The sequence below is a fragment of the Gouania willdenowi genome, chromosome 6 (genome assembly GCF_900634775.1).
Source record: "Gouania willdenowi chromosome 6, fGouWil2.1, whole genome shotgun sequence".
Classification (NCBI taxonomy): domain Eukaryota; kingdom Metazoa; phylum Chordata; class Actinopteri; order Blenniiformes; family Gobiesocidae; genus Gouania; species Gouania willdenowi.
The window spans coordinates 66,877,554-66,894,039 of NC_041049.1; the positions used below are offsets into that span (position 1 = coordinate 66,877,554).

General features: G+C 36.3%; 1 protein-coding gene across 1 annotated transcript in view; it reads right to left on the minus strand.

Moving 5' to 3' along the window:
- zfpm1 (zinc finger protein, FOG family member 1) overlaps window positions 1-12,520 on the minus strand; it is a 142,502-nt gene extending 129,982 nt beyond the window's left edge. Inside the window, exon 1 of the mRNA XM_028451225.1 lies at window positions 12,014-12,520. Coding sequence (XP_028307026.1) covers window positions 12,014-12,053 — 40 coding nt within the window. The 5' untranslated portion in view covers window positions 12,054-12,520. The remainder of the gene's footprint in view (window positions 1-12,013) is intronic.
- Window positions 12,521-16,486: the final 3,966 nt, after the last annotated feature.

Consider the following 16,486-nt stretch of genomic DNA (forward strand, 5'->3'; position numbering starts at 1 on the left):
AAAATAAAATAGGGCAAAGCCATTATATTGATCAAACGATCAGAGATGAGAGCCTACTTCTGTACTAAAACAGGCAAAAACCTGTTATTTAATAAACAGTGAATAACAGTTAAAGATGAATGATAGTTTAAATCCAATAAAAGATTCATGTTAATCATTTATAGCTTGCCTCATACAAAAATTGTTTATAAAATGGACAAAAATGCAATTTAAATAAACAAAAACATGTTAAATTTGTCATTTAAAGCTGTGTCTTATGATATTTAAGTTTCATGATCACCTCCATCATCAATATTTAACAGTAAAGTACTGTTACTCAAGTACCAGTACAAGTAAGTCATACATATAATACTCATGTACAAGTAAAAAGTACCTCAATAAAATAGTATTCAAAGTAAAAGTCACTAGTTATTTTCACCCATCATGTTTATTTCTCATAATAAATATTGCCACGGTTCCCTTACATACAGTAAACATCTCATGTATAACCTTTATAAGGAAGAGACCAAATCTTGCACAATTGGAACTTAATTTATTTTCCATAAAGGCATCTGTACAAAATAAAAGATTTGTCAAAATGTACAATTATTTAAAAAATAAAATAACACCAATGAATTCAATTCAAAATGTTAAAAAAAATAATCAGGCTCTAAGTATAGATGTATTTTTTAAAGTGGACATATCATGCTAAATCCACTTTTTTAGCCCTTAAATGCATTTTGTTGTATATTTAGAGTGCTTAGAAGTACAGAAAAAATCAAATTAGTCTCTTCAGGTGCTCCGTAGATATCTTTATATTCTGTTTAGCTCATATTTTTCAATCTGTTTCGATTTTATCTATTCTCTATTACGTTTTTTGAACTATTACATCACAGTATTTGCAGCGGAACTGCCAAATTAGGACATCGACTCCAGGTCCAACACTTCGAGCAATCCGCCATTTTTATTTCTCGCTTTTATTTTGTAGTCCAAGCTCCAGGATGCAGAAGTTACGAGAGGACCCCGCCGGGTCAGACTCTGGCTCAAACATGTAAAGCTGGATGGACAAGTCTTCTGTTGTTGACATTTTGTAAATAACCTCTGAATAAAAAGTTTATGCGCCGCTACATAGCCGTATCTCTTCTATCAAACTACAAAAATGGCCGAGCAGGGTGGAGTTGAACCGAGTGTCACCTGAAGAGGGGGTGGGGTATGGAGTCTCTCATTTGCATTTAAAGAGACCGCACCAAAAGAGTTGCTCTCAGAAGCACATCAGAAAAGGGGTAGAAAAGGGGTGGAGCTATAATAATGAGGAATTCAGACTCAAGCATTGCAGTTCCGCTTTATATAGACCACAACTGTATGATTTATATCTAAAAAGGAAGGATTTAAAACCATGATATGTCCCCTTTAACTCATTAAAACAGTGTCATGCCTAATGTGCCATGTGGGTAACAACATGATGGGTAGAAACCACAACCTGAACTATAAGGGATTGATCAGAAATGGCACGACTAAGAACAAATAGATTAGGGGTGTCCCAATCCGATATTGATATCGGATATCGGTCCGATATCAGCCTGAAAACAAATGTCGAAAATCGGATTCAAATTTCTGATTTTTTATGTATTTGTTTTTTTATGCAATTCATTTTTTATTTATTTAATTGAATTGCAGAATACTGTAGATATTATGTTGAAGGTTAAAATGTATGCAACCAATTGGTTTTCTCTTAACTAACATCACTTGATTAAGCCTTTTCTAACATTCCACACTACAAAACAAGTAATTATTATTTTTTTAGAATAAAAAAATAATAATGAAATAAAAGTAATAAAAGTATAAAATAATAATTTACTCACTAACGGTTGGGTTTAGAAATGTAATGAATTACTTTCATTCTTTTAAAATGTACTTAAGTACAAGTAAAAATGACTGATTTAGAAATATCCTCAAACACTTCCCATAGAAGCAACTCAGTTACTTGTAATACATTACTTTCACCTCTGATATTAAAATTTAAATTGAGAAAAGTCGAGTTAAAGTGAGAATAGTAAGAAAAAAAGCAGGAAGAACTGTAACAGGCAGCAGTGCACGGTGGCTCGTGCACTAAAACGTGCAGGTCGATGCAAATGTGCACAGGCGATGTGTGTATATGTGGGTATGACTGATCCCAGTCATATGCAGCCCTCACACAAAGATATCTGATTAAAGCGTGACAATCATTGGTCGGCTGATATCCAATCGTCATCATCGAGCTGCTTTAACATGTGCCAGGGAAATCAACGACTTCTCCTTCTTCTTCTTCTGCCGACACGTCTCGCCTTTACTAGTTGCTAGGGCTGGGCAATGTATCCAGATTCAAAATATATTGAGTTTTCTATTTTGGCTTTATAGAAAATGACAATATATTTATATTCTATATTTTTTAACTTGTTTGTATTCATACAATCACAGTCAAACGGTGTCCTCCTTTACAATTTTTCCATATTTCTGAGATAAATTAGTTATTTTGTATTAAAATACTTGTTTTAGGAGTAGCTGCTTTCACTAATTCTCAGAACAGCATGAAAAGCTCAATTAGATAATGACCAAAATGATAATCACTGCACTATTATCCTATTATTATTACTATTATTATACTATTTTATATAGTTTTGCACATATTCGTCTTTAACTACTGTTTATATTTATGTTTAGATTTTTTCTAGTTGATTGTTATTATTTAATGTTTACATTGTTAGAGAGAGCACAGTTCACCAAGTCAAATTCCTCGTGTGTATAACATACATTACACGGTAAATAAAGTTGATTCTGATTCTGATTATCACAATTATTTTGATCAATATTGTAATCAAAATGACAATATGACACTACTTTCAAACAAACAATATGTGTACAGTTTACAGTAAAAAAAAAAAAAAAAATCAAGCTTTAAATAAGAATTTTAAATATATTACCAGAAAATGTAAAATGTACCAAAGGCTAAAAAATAAATACATTATTACAGAGTGCAGAGCCTGTATTTTAAATGTAAATATTGCCGATGATTCGTTTCAACCAAAATCGTGATCACAATTAAGATGTGATCAATTGTGCAACCTTCATCTAAACAAGCCACACTAAAGAACTCACTCACACGTGCTGTCCCCTATCGGAGAAAAAGCCAAAAGTAGCACATGTAGCGCAGATGTTTAGCCTGTGTGACATTTTTCATCAGCAGATTTAACCCAGAATTGTCTTTTTGGTCAGACTTTGTTGAGTTTAAAATATTAAGATTTATATCGTAGTATACCGTGGTCCATATTGCCCAGCCCTACTAGTTACAATTATTTAAAGTAAAGAAAAAAAACATGCAGATAAATATTAGCAATAAAATTTCCTGACATGTTGGGGATATCTGAGGCAGATCTAGGATAAGTAATACGTGGTATTAGTTTAATTAAATTAATCGATGACAACGCTTGTTAGGGAAAGGGGGGGTGGGGGGGGGGTGTTTGAAAGCGTGAGAAAAGAAACATATTCACACCTATCATCTAATTATACAACAACATTAATCACATTAAGGCTGGAACTGATTGCTTTGGTCTGGACCCCGGCTGCTCCCGCCCAGACCTGCGTGGTTCACACCCTCCCCAACTCCCCCTCCCCCCCACCCACCTCCTGAGTCCGCCTGCTCCGACCTGATAACAACTTTAATCACACTCTGCCATCTCTATCTCCCCCTAAGATCAGGCCCTGAGGCTTATCTAAAGTTCACATCAAGCTAAAAACAGAACAAAGGAGGAGTTTAAAAAACACACACACACACACACACACACACACACACACACACACAAAGACACAAAAGGGAGAGTCACCCAGGCAATGTGGGCGTCTTTTCAGAATGTTTCTGGGTCTGTTTCTGTTCACAAAAGACTGAATTAATCTCTCAATTGTGTTTTCATATACCAATCACGTGAGGCGAGGTCTTAACCAACAGGTGATTAAAAAACACACACGCACACGCACACGCACAGCTGGAAGTTAAAACAAGTTCAAATTTTGAAAAACATAGTTTTAAGTCTAAACCTACAAAAACTTAAGTCAGTGTTTTTCATCCTTGGGGTCGTGACCCCATGTGGGTTCACCTGAAATCTTTCTCTAGTAATTAGTATTAAAAAAAAAATACAGATTTTAATTTGTTCTAATATACAATTCTTTTTCAAATTAAAACACCACACACAATCTCAAAACAACGCTATTCTATAATTTCACTTCCTCAAATATAAATCTAGTTCAAATTAAATGCAGTATAAAAATATCTGAGCTGGCGTATATTGTGCACTAATCCTGGCTACTCAGTTTTTCATTATGTTTGTTATACTGTTTATTAAAAATGAAGTCAGGACCCGAAAAAGGTTGGAAACCTCTGATTTAGGTCAATATAATAACCTTAGATCATTTTAATCATAATTAATCCATCCAAAATTATGGTACAAGTCATTTTCCCTTAAACCATTGGGTTTAAGGAGTTCAAGGGGAGCAATGGCCTAGTGGTTAAGGACGCTGGGCTTATAATCAGAGGGTTGCCGGCCATCACTGTGGGATGTTGAGCAAGTCCCATAACCCCGAACTGCTCCCCAGGCGCCACATAATGGCTGCCGACTGCTCCCCAGGGATGGGTTAAAATGCAGAGGACAAATTTCATATATGTGTAACATATATGTGACCAATGAAGGCAAAAAGGCCAGTTTAATATTGTCGAGACAGCTTCAACAACTCCTAGAAGGCTTTATGGGGTGTTTTTTACTATTCTTCCACTAGCATATTTATGAAGTCAGACACTGACGCTGGCCCTGATCACCCATCCATGTTTCAATGGCCGTTGCTTTGAGGACCGGTGTGCAGCACAGCAGTCATGCAGAAACAAGATGGGACCGTTGTCGTCCCCCAAACTGATCCCACAAAGTTGGGAGCATGAAAAAGTACAAATTTCACCCTTGCACAAAGCTTGAGATCAACTTTGTGATGTATGGCCAAGATACAGCAGTGTAGCCATGGAAACCCATTACATGACGCTCTCTCAGCACCTTTCTTCAGCTAACCTAAAGGCTACATGGAGATTTAAAGTTAAAATAGACTAGAATTACACACACTAACTGTGTTTCCATTACAGATTTTTTTTGCAAGATAAAAGCGATATTTCTAAATGTCAACAAAGCATAATTGTGCTTTGAACGTCTTTCCATTGAAGGTCGTTTTGGGCTGGAGCTTCGTAACTCCCGTGAATCTCATCCCGCGAGACTTCGCTGCAAAAAGCTGGACGCTCCAAACCTCCTTATAACACTGTGGCTGCGTCAGAATCGTCCCTCCTATCTCCTTTCCTATCTCCTTTCCTATCCACTCTTCCTTCACCCCTGGAAGTGTTTAAGTGGCGGCCATGATAAAGGAGCGTCCCAGTTCTGTTTAACCTCAGGAAAAGAGGCTCAATGCTTCCTTTTTTACCTCCTTTACCCTAGGAAACACTGATGCATCCTTTACCAAAGGAGACGAGATAATGCTGACCTACAATTCCTTGCGGTGACAACATTTAAAGAGACAGGCACACCTGAGCGCTGACAAGTAAAACGGAGATCATGTAGGTTACCAATGCCATAATATGCCTTGAACAACTTTAAATAAATAATCTAAAATGAATATATTTTTATATGTAAGACATATTATCAGATTATAACTGACATAAAACAGACACTTTGTGGTTCAAGAAAAAGGGATCAGAGACATTTTTATCCACATTCTGTTTTATTCAACATAATTCATATTTCTAGTGGAAGTGCGTCTGATTGTCAAAACAAACGTGATGTCCATTTCCTAACTCCTTTCCTTAACCCTGTGGCGTCATCCACGAGGTTAAGTAACAGTGGATAAGAAAGGAAATAGGAGGGTCTATTCAAACAGAGCCTCTGTATTCCTTTGTTGTTTCACGTCTAATGTGGCAGTAATCATTTTTAAGTATAATGCATGTCCCAGTCTCCTCATCAGTCCACACGTACCGCGCCATGTTTTCTTGGAGAGAAGTGGTCATGTGACCAGGTACGTCACATTCTGAGACGTGTAGTTGCAGAAAAAAGTGTTTCCATAGCGCTTTTACGACTCAATATCAAAAAGTCTGCAATTCCTCCACACGCGTCAAAACTTTTTTGCGATATGTGAGTGTTATTTTCAAACTTCAGGTGTTTCCATTACCAGTTTTATTGCGTTATTTAGATTCTGCGCATTTCCAAGGGTGATGGAAACACAGCTACTGATGAATAAGCACTGTGGACCCTTGTGTAAAGAGGTTAGTATTTTCAAAATAAAAGTTTTAAATGCTCCTTTGAAGCCAAAATTGAACCAACAGTAAAACATGTTATCTTTACTTTAATCGTGGTGTGTTGCCGTAAAAAATTGACAGTAACAGCAACTTCAGGTTTTAGCCTATATAATTGAAATTATAAATATATCAGTCTGTAGTAATATTTCTTTGTGGAGTTGCAGTCATTGCAGGATTAACGCTGCAATATGAAAGAAAGAACAAGTAGACGAGGAGGAGGAGGTCAGAGTGGTGATTTCCTTGTCTGGCCTCTGCAGGCGTCCTTGTTTGCTTTCAGTTGTGGGAGGCGACGTATTATTCATGTTGACCTCTGAGATGGTGCGCTGATGTCATTGGAATCAAACTTTCACGCACACACACACACACACAGGGACCCAATCAGGAGTGTGTATCTGCAGGGTGTTATCTATCAACCATCAGCAGCCCTCCTTATCAGCCTTGAACATCTTTGTGAGCGAGGCGGGGGAGCGCCAGAGCTGCCATTAAAAACACACCACACATTCATCTAACAGCACACACGTCACTCCTCCCCCCACCATCTACCCACTTATAACCACCTCCACTCTTTCCTCTATCCATCCCTTTCTCAACGGTTTCCGACCACCCATTTAATCATCAAACTAAAAAACTTGCACAAAAAAAACCCTGCCGTCGTTGGGAACATGCAACAAGCCAGATGTAATTACAACGTGCCCTCCATCCACCAGCTCTCCTTCCTTTTGCCTTTTCTGCTCTATCAGCGGCAGCAATCGCCGCCAAGTTTTATCATGTCTCCAATCTAAACCGCCAAAATATAAGCCCAGGGATCCAGCCTCAGTGGGCCGCCTGCCTGGCTCGCCTTATCTTCACAATCGAGGAGAGGAGCCTTATCAGGCTGAAAGATCACCAACGGTTGGGGGAGGATGACGCACAAAGAGACACAGACAAATATCTATCTGCAACACAAACAGCCCCTTCTCCACCTCCTCTACCATTTGCCTCCAGAAAGCCTCAGACTACATCCATTGTCGTAAGAAAAAAAGGTCTTAATAAAAGGTAGCAGTAATGTTGTTGTTTTAGGTGAAGAACTTCTTCAATTGTTGCTTTTTCTGCTGTGAGTTTTCAGGTCAAGCAAACAGCTGAGTTCATCCACACAATGCAGCCTTCTGTGTGCGTTTTTTAAAGTAGAACATTTGGGATTTGACTCTAAACTCATAACCATAATGGAGATTTCCAACATCAGAGATAGCTTACACCAGACATGGGCAACTGGCGGCCACATGTAGCCCTTAGTCTATTTTTTTGCGGCACCCAAAGCAAATCCTCAAACATTGTAATTCAATAAGTTGGAAGAAATATGAAGCCCAACATAATACACAAAGTACACAAAAACACCCAAAATGGGTCATAAAACATAAAATGACAACAAAGACAGACACAAAAACCACTTAAAACAAACAAAATGACTACAAAAGCACTAACACATTACAGAGTAGCTCAAAAGATGCACAAACTATTTACAAAATGACAGGAAAATACAGAAAACAACAACAAAAAGACAAAAAGTTACTCAGAAAATGCTAAAATAAAGAAGGAAAATGCAGAAAATGACAGAAAAATACATAAAGTACACCAAGAAGAACACAAGCAAATAACCAAAATGGACATAATGACTAAAAACAAAGACAAAAAAACACTTTTTTCTGTATTAATGCTCTGATTGGTCATTATTCTAAATGCTGACATGTATGTTGATCATGTAGCACTCGGATCAGATACAATCACATTTCTGTGGCCCAGGCTGTGATGAAGTTGCCCATCCCTGCCCAGAGCACTACAGTGATCAAGAGGGGAAAACATCACCTTATTGGTGAAGTAACAACAAAAACTATAAAGTAAATAACATAACTGTAAATGTCAGTTTACATTTCACAGTGAACAGATGTATTTGGGAACCTGTTGCTTCTGCAGGAGACGCTGAACAGTAGATCTTTGGTTCATCAAGCTTAGATCAGGCATTGCACAAACTATCAAACTTTGTGGTTTGCATTCAAGTTCATGAACATTAGTCACTCATTATCCTATCATCGCTTTGGTCAGATGAGTCGTATCTGTGAACCCTCCCTGTGGTTACACACAGAACAGAAACACGTGTAGATTCTGTGTAGACATTTACAGAGAACACAAGATGTACTGATCAACCACATTCTGATTAGCATTAGCAGTCATTTTTAAGTGAATTAAAAAAAAAAAAATCGAATCGGAATTGCCCAGCCCTAGTTTATATACTTCATGACCTTACTGTATCAATGTGTCTATTTCCTTTTTCTGTTTCCACAGAGAGGTTGTGAACTCTCGTCAGGCCTGGGACGTATTTCAAACTCCAAGGCTGATAAACGCAGACTGGACTCGGTCTGCGTGCACAGTACACGTGTGCATGTCTCTGGGGTGTCATGGCCACCCTTTGTCAGCGTTGTTGCCCCCTCACCGACCACCCTCCCTCGATACTCGCAGCTTTCTGCCCTGTCGAGATGGCTTTTACCAGCAACTAAAAGGAATTCCTATGTGGGGACAATAAAAATGTATCAATCGACACGATCTGTTAAATACGTGTTAAAAAAAAAAACTTACTTCCTGTGTACTTTATTGGCTGAACATTCTGCATTGTTGTTGTCGTTATTAAAACAAACACAAGAGGTCACCATAACAACCCTTCACATGGTAGGGAGTGAAGTTGGGCACTCATAATCCAAACCGCATGGAAACAGGAAATAGAAACACACACGTGTAAATCATCTCCATGAGGAAGATAATCCAGTACGTAGGAGGATTGTTAATAAAACACTAACATGGATAAACATATACTGTCATATGACACTAGAGAAAAATAAAATCACATGTATAATCATAATACCTAGTCCAATACAGCAGAAAAACCAAATGTATAAAAAGTTGGGCGAGTGGTTTAGTTTATGTCAGATGAAATATCTTATTGAATAATTTGCACACACACAGATTTACTGACATCAACTAATATTTGTATTTACTATTTTAACAATAAAACTGCCTTGGATTTTCCTTTATCGCTGGAAACTGACAGAAATTATGGAATTCACTTCCTGAAATGACAATATTGCTTTGACAGTTAATTTTGATTTGATTTTTGGGCAAAGAGATGAAAATGTCAAATGTCAAATCTTGTCCTACATAATCTGAGGTGATTTCAGCGCATGCTTTTGGTGCGCTTTTGCAGCATAGAAATATTAAATTATTTAATAGCAATCATTTCAATCAATTAGCCTAAATAACCATGTCTGACACAATTTCTGGAAGTTTAATAGCCAAAAGTGGCATTTAATTAAAGAATAAACAATAAAAAAAGGAAACAAAAAAAGAAAGAGATAAACTCTGACACTGAATTTAGGAAAAATTGAAGTGAAAATTTTGAGGCTCTGGTGATTATAGAAAGTCCTTCATTGTCATTTTTCGAAACACAACCCTGGTTAAAAAAAAAAAAAAAAAAAACTAGATAGTGATTCCTGGACATGTAAACTTCCACATACAGTTTTCACACCAGCCACAATAAAATGTAACCCAGGCCAACTAATGTGATAAGAGACGAGTCGTGTAAGGACACCAGAAAGGGAATGATTGGAGGGATGATTGACTCATAGTAAAGCTGAGCCTATTCCAGATTCCTTTAGAGAAACAATAAACAAGTCACTACCAACAAACTGTAGGAGAAAGACATGCAAACTACACACATGATGACAAGCCCTTTAACTGTGAGGCCGCACTCCAAACCTACCAATCAATGTGATGATATATCCAAAATATGTATGTTTTAAGGCCAAACTTACATTCAGAACAATTTGATTTCAAGTGTACCAGGCAGGAAAAATACAAGAGCAAAACAAGTGCATTTTTCATTCTCTAACTAACAGAGCAGTTTTACCTAATTATCAGTATTATTATGTATATTTTACTCCATGCAAAATCATGCTGTAGGCTGTGTCTGGTGTTTTGAAGGGGCAGTTTTGGGCTTCAGATCTTCAGTTTAAAACCTGGTGCTTAATAAAACCCTGTTTAATTTATTGCATTTTTTAAAATAAATAAAAATCAACCTTTTCTGAGTAATAGAAATGTGAGGTGACAAGGGATCGACCGATATGGATATTTTAGGACCAATGACCGATACGGACTGACGATTTTCTTGGACCGATATTTTGAGCCGATAATACTTTTGCTCCCTCATTTTACATCATAACAATTACACAATGATGATAACAAATGGTACGAGCCTCAATTTTTAAAAAAGGAACATTTATTGAAATGAAATGTGAGGTAGAACGACACAAATTAAAAAAAATATTTAACAAATATGAAATAATGCGAATCGGCAAACGCTGCAGCCTGCATCGGCCAATGCCATACACATAAAAAACGCAAAAATCGGCCGATAATATCGGTCTATCACTAGAGGTGACCCTAATGAATACACCATTAGTTTATTGCTTTATTTATCTATTGAATTGCATATTACACACATTTAAAAACAATGAACAGATGTTGTTTAAATTTGCCTGATGCAACTACACTGTTAAATATACAACTATAAAATTAGCTTCCTTCTTTGTAAAACGCATACTTTTTATTTAGTATTTACCTTTGTCTCACAGAGTGAATATTCAAGATAGTTTAGAATAAACATTGAAATAAAAAGTGGTTTTGCACTACAGCAGAAAGTTTTTGCATAAAAATTGAACTACATTTTCAGTAAAAATATAATAATAAATTTTTAAAAAAAATGAAAAATAATTTCTTATCTAACAGTCACAGAAAGAAAAGCCAGAGAGCAGAGAAAACAGTGGTTATCACTGGCATCAGATATGACTTTATACACCCGCCGCACCACTCCCGACATCATAAAATCCAACTGTATTTATGAGAAGTGATCAGTGGAAGTCTAAACTTCCACATGTTGCCTTTTGGGCTGCAGCTCTCTGAGGACACGGTGACTCCATCTGTGATGAAACAAGCAAACAAACCGATAGCTGCATGTGCAGCTGCATTGAGCATGTGCAGGTGAACTCATGAGCTCAAAGGAGAAGCTTCACAAATTCATCCATGTTTCCACTTTGGATGGATCAGCCCCTCATGTTTAATAAACAGAGAAGGTACACAAACAGTCTGTCTGGATGTAATATTAAGTTAAAGGGGAGGCTGAAGGGGAAAGAGATCCAATTGTGTGTAATGCACTTATCAGCAGCAGAGATCAGCCATGCGCTCATATCTGACGCTCCATCTCTGGGAAAACACAAGTGAAACGCAGCGGCAGAAAACAAATGAAAAAAGAGCTCATTCTCATCACAGATGTGCCTGATCTCAGCTCACACGTCTCCACAACGGAATTAAACAGGAAGGAACGGCGACACGTTGAGCCGCTGATGGACGAAACAACAAAACGTCACCAACAAGACCAACTTTTACGCACGGACACGCGGCTCTGCAGCTCTCTGGCACAACGGAGAACCAACGTGTTATTAGTTGGAGAACTTGGACCAATACACTACAACACTGGATGTCCATCTGGATTATTCTACAACCGCGTGCGCACACGCGTGGCACATTTACGCACGTACACAACCAAAAAAAAAAAAAAAAAGCAGCACCGTGTGTGTGTGTGTGTGTGACTCTTACGCTTTATCTGCCGGGGCTTGCTTTGCTTTCTGCGGGACATGCTGACAGCCTGGCTCCGACTCTCCTCCTCCACCTGGATCTTCTGTTCTCCGTTCCTTCTTCTCCACCTCCTGACGCTACTTGTGATGCGACGCGGCGCTCCGACCAGCGAGCAGAGAAATCCGCATGTCCCGGCCAAGGACGGCGATCTTCTGGGTGACAGCCTGTCTCACCTGGGACCTGTGGCTGTCCGCTTCCTCTCCTCACTCTAAAACTCCCACCTTTCTTCTCGCGCTAACGTTTATTCCGTATCAAAGGGCGCGTCTCCGCCGAAACCCGCTGGCGCGTCTCACCAGTGAACGTTGGTTTCTACGTGTCTTCAGAAGTAAAATTACTACTAACGTGACGTAACCAGAGCAGCTGAGTTTGTTTCGTGTTTAGTTCCTTCCCCCGTCCGTCCTTTTTGGCCGCCCGCTGTTACCCACACACACTTTCAATGGAGCTCCAGCGAGACACTCAACTTCTGCTACTACAGAGGCTGAGGACGCAGCGTAGCCCCGCCCCTTACGTCTGACGTCAGGGGCCGCACTAAACTCGGATTGGCTCACACGTTTTCGACGAAAGCTCAACTCTATCATCATTTTCCAAATAAGATAAAATAAATGAAATGTAAAAAAGAGATTTTCTCCAACCTTTTGACTTTGCTGTCACATATAGAAAGAAACACCCAATCCCACAAATATTTAAACTTATGGGTAATTTTGGCAACACTAATTAATCAAACATGTTTTTGTATTTTTTTTTTTAAAAGAACCTTGAGTATCAAGAATCACAAAAGCACAAGTGAGAATATGCAAACTCCTCAAAGGTCCAATAATGGTTGCCCTCTTAATAATTGTCACCATGTGTCAGTAAAAATACAGCAGTACAGGATAACTCCATATTAATCATCTATTTTTACTTTGCCTGCATATTTATTTCAATTCCAGACAGTTCATTTTGTCTTCTTTTTTTAAATATATTTATTTCAAATACCAGAAATGATTGTTTTTTTATTTGACAGTTTATGATAGGAAGGGCGAAAAGGACAGCAGGTTTAATCTGATCACAATAAAGAGTTTCTGCCATTTGATGATCCATCAGTTTGACCTAAGGTAAGGCATACAGTGAGTTTAATCAATAGCACAACTTTTATTCCAATATATCACGTGTATTTTATGTTGTTATGGTAAAAAAAAAAAAAACATTATTCTGCTTTCAGGATCAGCAACGTGTTCATTAACATCTTATATAAGTGACAATGAACAGTTGTTTTATACAAAAATACGTACTTTAAATTGTAACAAAATTGTGTTAATACTCAAACTTAAATATAGATTTTATGATTGTATATTAAGGTAAAACAGGGAGTTTAAGGAAATGGCTAAAATGCACATTTTGCATTCAAGAGATATTGTATTTTTTTGTTCATGGATGTAACATGAAATGTGGTGATTTAGATTGTTGCTTGACTAATGGCATGCAATGACCTGGTACCGTATATGTTTCTGCATGATATTGATGGTAACTATAGCTGAGGCAACTCTGGGTGAGCTGAGAAACACAAATACACACCAAGACATTAGTATTAAGAGGTGTCATTCATCCTAGATGTTAGTCTGAGATATGAGAGACAATTCCTGTCACTTCAACTTCACATTACGAGAAAAAATGAAAATGTCCAGGTAGAAACGCTTCTTGTTAAGCTTGAAAACAAACAGGCTAATCTACAAAGAAGGCCTGGAAAACAATTGGAGGAAAAAAGGTCACAGCTTGCTTTATAAAGCAGGCTGGAGGGACCAACCATCCTCATCATCATCATCATCATCATCATCATCACTTTGATTTTACATTAATATACATACTATGTCAGATAGGCAGGCTTACAGCTCTCTAGATGTTTTGCAGTGATTGTATAAAAATATTCTTCAGTTTTGTTACAGTATTGTTAAAGCCTATAACCAACAGACTGTTATAGCTGCAGCTAATGGGAAATCCCTCCTAGACCCTCCCAACAATTCTGTATGTATAATAACTGTAAAATTGTAAACGCTTATGTCAAGGAAATGTGTCTTTGAAGAGAATATTTATAAATAAATCTTGTTTTAAAAAAAGTAGTTTCTTATTTACATTTCTAGAGTAGCCATAGTTGTGTTTTATGTGATCAAATATAATATTTTCTTACTGCTGTTTTAATTGTTTAGATATTACAATATTATGTTTTAGTCCACATTAAGTAGATTCTTTAAAATATTAATTACAGACTCCTATTAAGTTATATTTCTGTACTTTTTTTGTCTTTATTTATTTATTTATTAATTAATGTCATTTAAAAAATAACTACATATACAGTAGCAACTATATATACTGTATCTGTATTACTTTTTAAATTATTATTGCTATTATACTTTTTCTACTTTTCACATATATACTTTTATTACTTTTTTAATTATCATAATTATTGTTATTATACTTTTCTTTTCTTTGTTTTGTTTTTATCTTTGTATCAAATTGATATGTTTTTTTTTTTTTTTTTTGTGCCATCCAGTGTGGACATTCCATTGTACAGGAAAACATCTTTCCTTACTGTACATATGACAATAAGCACTTTGAATCTTGAATTAACAAAAAATACAAAAACTGATCAAAAGACAACATTTACAATCAAAAACCATACAGAAAAAAAAAAAAAAAACTAAAACCAAAATAAATCAGATGTCTCCAAAAAGACTAATTATTTTTGGTCATTTATTATATCCTTTTCTCCTTCCGCACGTGGTTCCTTGCACGAGCTGCTGCCCTCAGTGTGAACCTCCACATGTTCACTGCTGCCATCTAGGGGCCACATCCTCTAAGGTGCTTCACCCAGCAGAACTAAACGCATGAAGCCATTTTAACTTGTGTCAAAACTGCACATTACTGATCATCACTGACCGTCCATGATTTTGTTGACAGGTCATAGCTCTACCTTTTCTGTACATAGATAGTACCTTTACCAAGATTACAACCATCTAGTAATGTCTGAGTGTCCCACTCTATCGCAAGTAATCTGGGTTGGTTTCTATTGGGTGCCGAATGTAAAAACTCAGTCACTTTTTCATAGCTGACATATTTATTATTATTATTATTATTATTATTATTATTATTATTATTATTATTATTATTATTATTATTATTATTATTATTTTATTTATAATGCACTTTATGTTTGTAACAAATCTCAAAGTGCAACAATAGGTGCATAGGAATAAAAACAGGTTTAAAAGTATAAAATAGAAAGTAAGCTTTACAAAATTCAAAAGATTTATTTTGAACTTTTAGCTCACTTTCCTCTCATTTAGCTCATTTTTCTTTAATTTGAGACAGAAATTAATGTAGAGCAGCATGTTTTATATCACTGTTAAACATGTTTACACATGAAAAATAAATGTAAATGTAAATCTAAATGTTAAATGTAAATCTAAATGTTAAATGTAAATCTAAATGTTAAATGTAAATCTAAATGTTACATTTGAATCTAAATGTTACATTTGAATCTAAATGTTACATTTGAATCTAAATGTTACATTTGAATCTAAATGTTACATTTGAATCTAAATGTAAATGTAAATCTAAATATTAAATGTATATCTAAATGTTAAATTGGTTGCCAAGTGTAAAGCTAAATGTTTAGAAATGATACAAAGTGGCCTCGTGATCGACAGGCGTTGACCAGCCCACTTCGTATAATTTTTAAACATTTAGCTTTACACCTGGTGACCAATTTAACATTTAGATATAAATTTAACATTTCGATTTACATTTAACATTTCGATTCAAACATAACATTTCGATTTGATTTTCCTGTTAACACATTTTTAACAATGATATAAAACATGCTGTTTTACATGAATTTGTCTCAAATGAAACAAAAGTGAGCCAAATGTTAAAAATACGTTGGCTATGAAACAGTGACACAGAAACAGAGTGAAACACAGTTTTTACATTCTGCACCACATATAAATCTGGTCAAAAGTAACAGTCAAATAATTCATATAGCTTTATTAAACATGGTTTGTTGCTAAATGTTGCAAAAAGTTGCTGTTTATTTTAGCATGCGCAACTTTACAATCGGCTCCCCATAAATCTAAGCATGAATGAACAAAATACAGGGTTTTGTTTGTTTTGTTCTACAAACCTGTCCCTTTTCATCTCTTTTAATTTAATGGTCGCCTACATACAGTTGTTGTTGATAGTGTTTTATATTATTGATATTTCTCATTTTAACAAATTCCTTGTATGTGTAAACTTGTACTTTGTAATAAAGGCTTAATGATTGTGACTCCGAGTACATTCATCATGGGGTCACTTGATGGAGGAGAGTTTTGCAACACCACATTCTTGAAATATGGGAAATATGATTTGTTTACAAGCCCTGACATTTGCATGTTCTCAGTTTTTATCCCTACGTTTGAC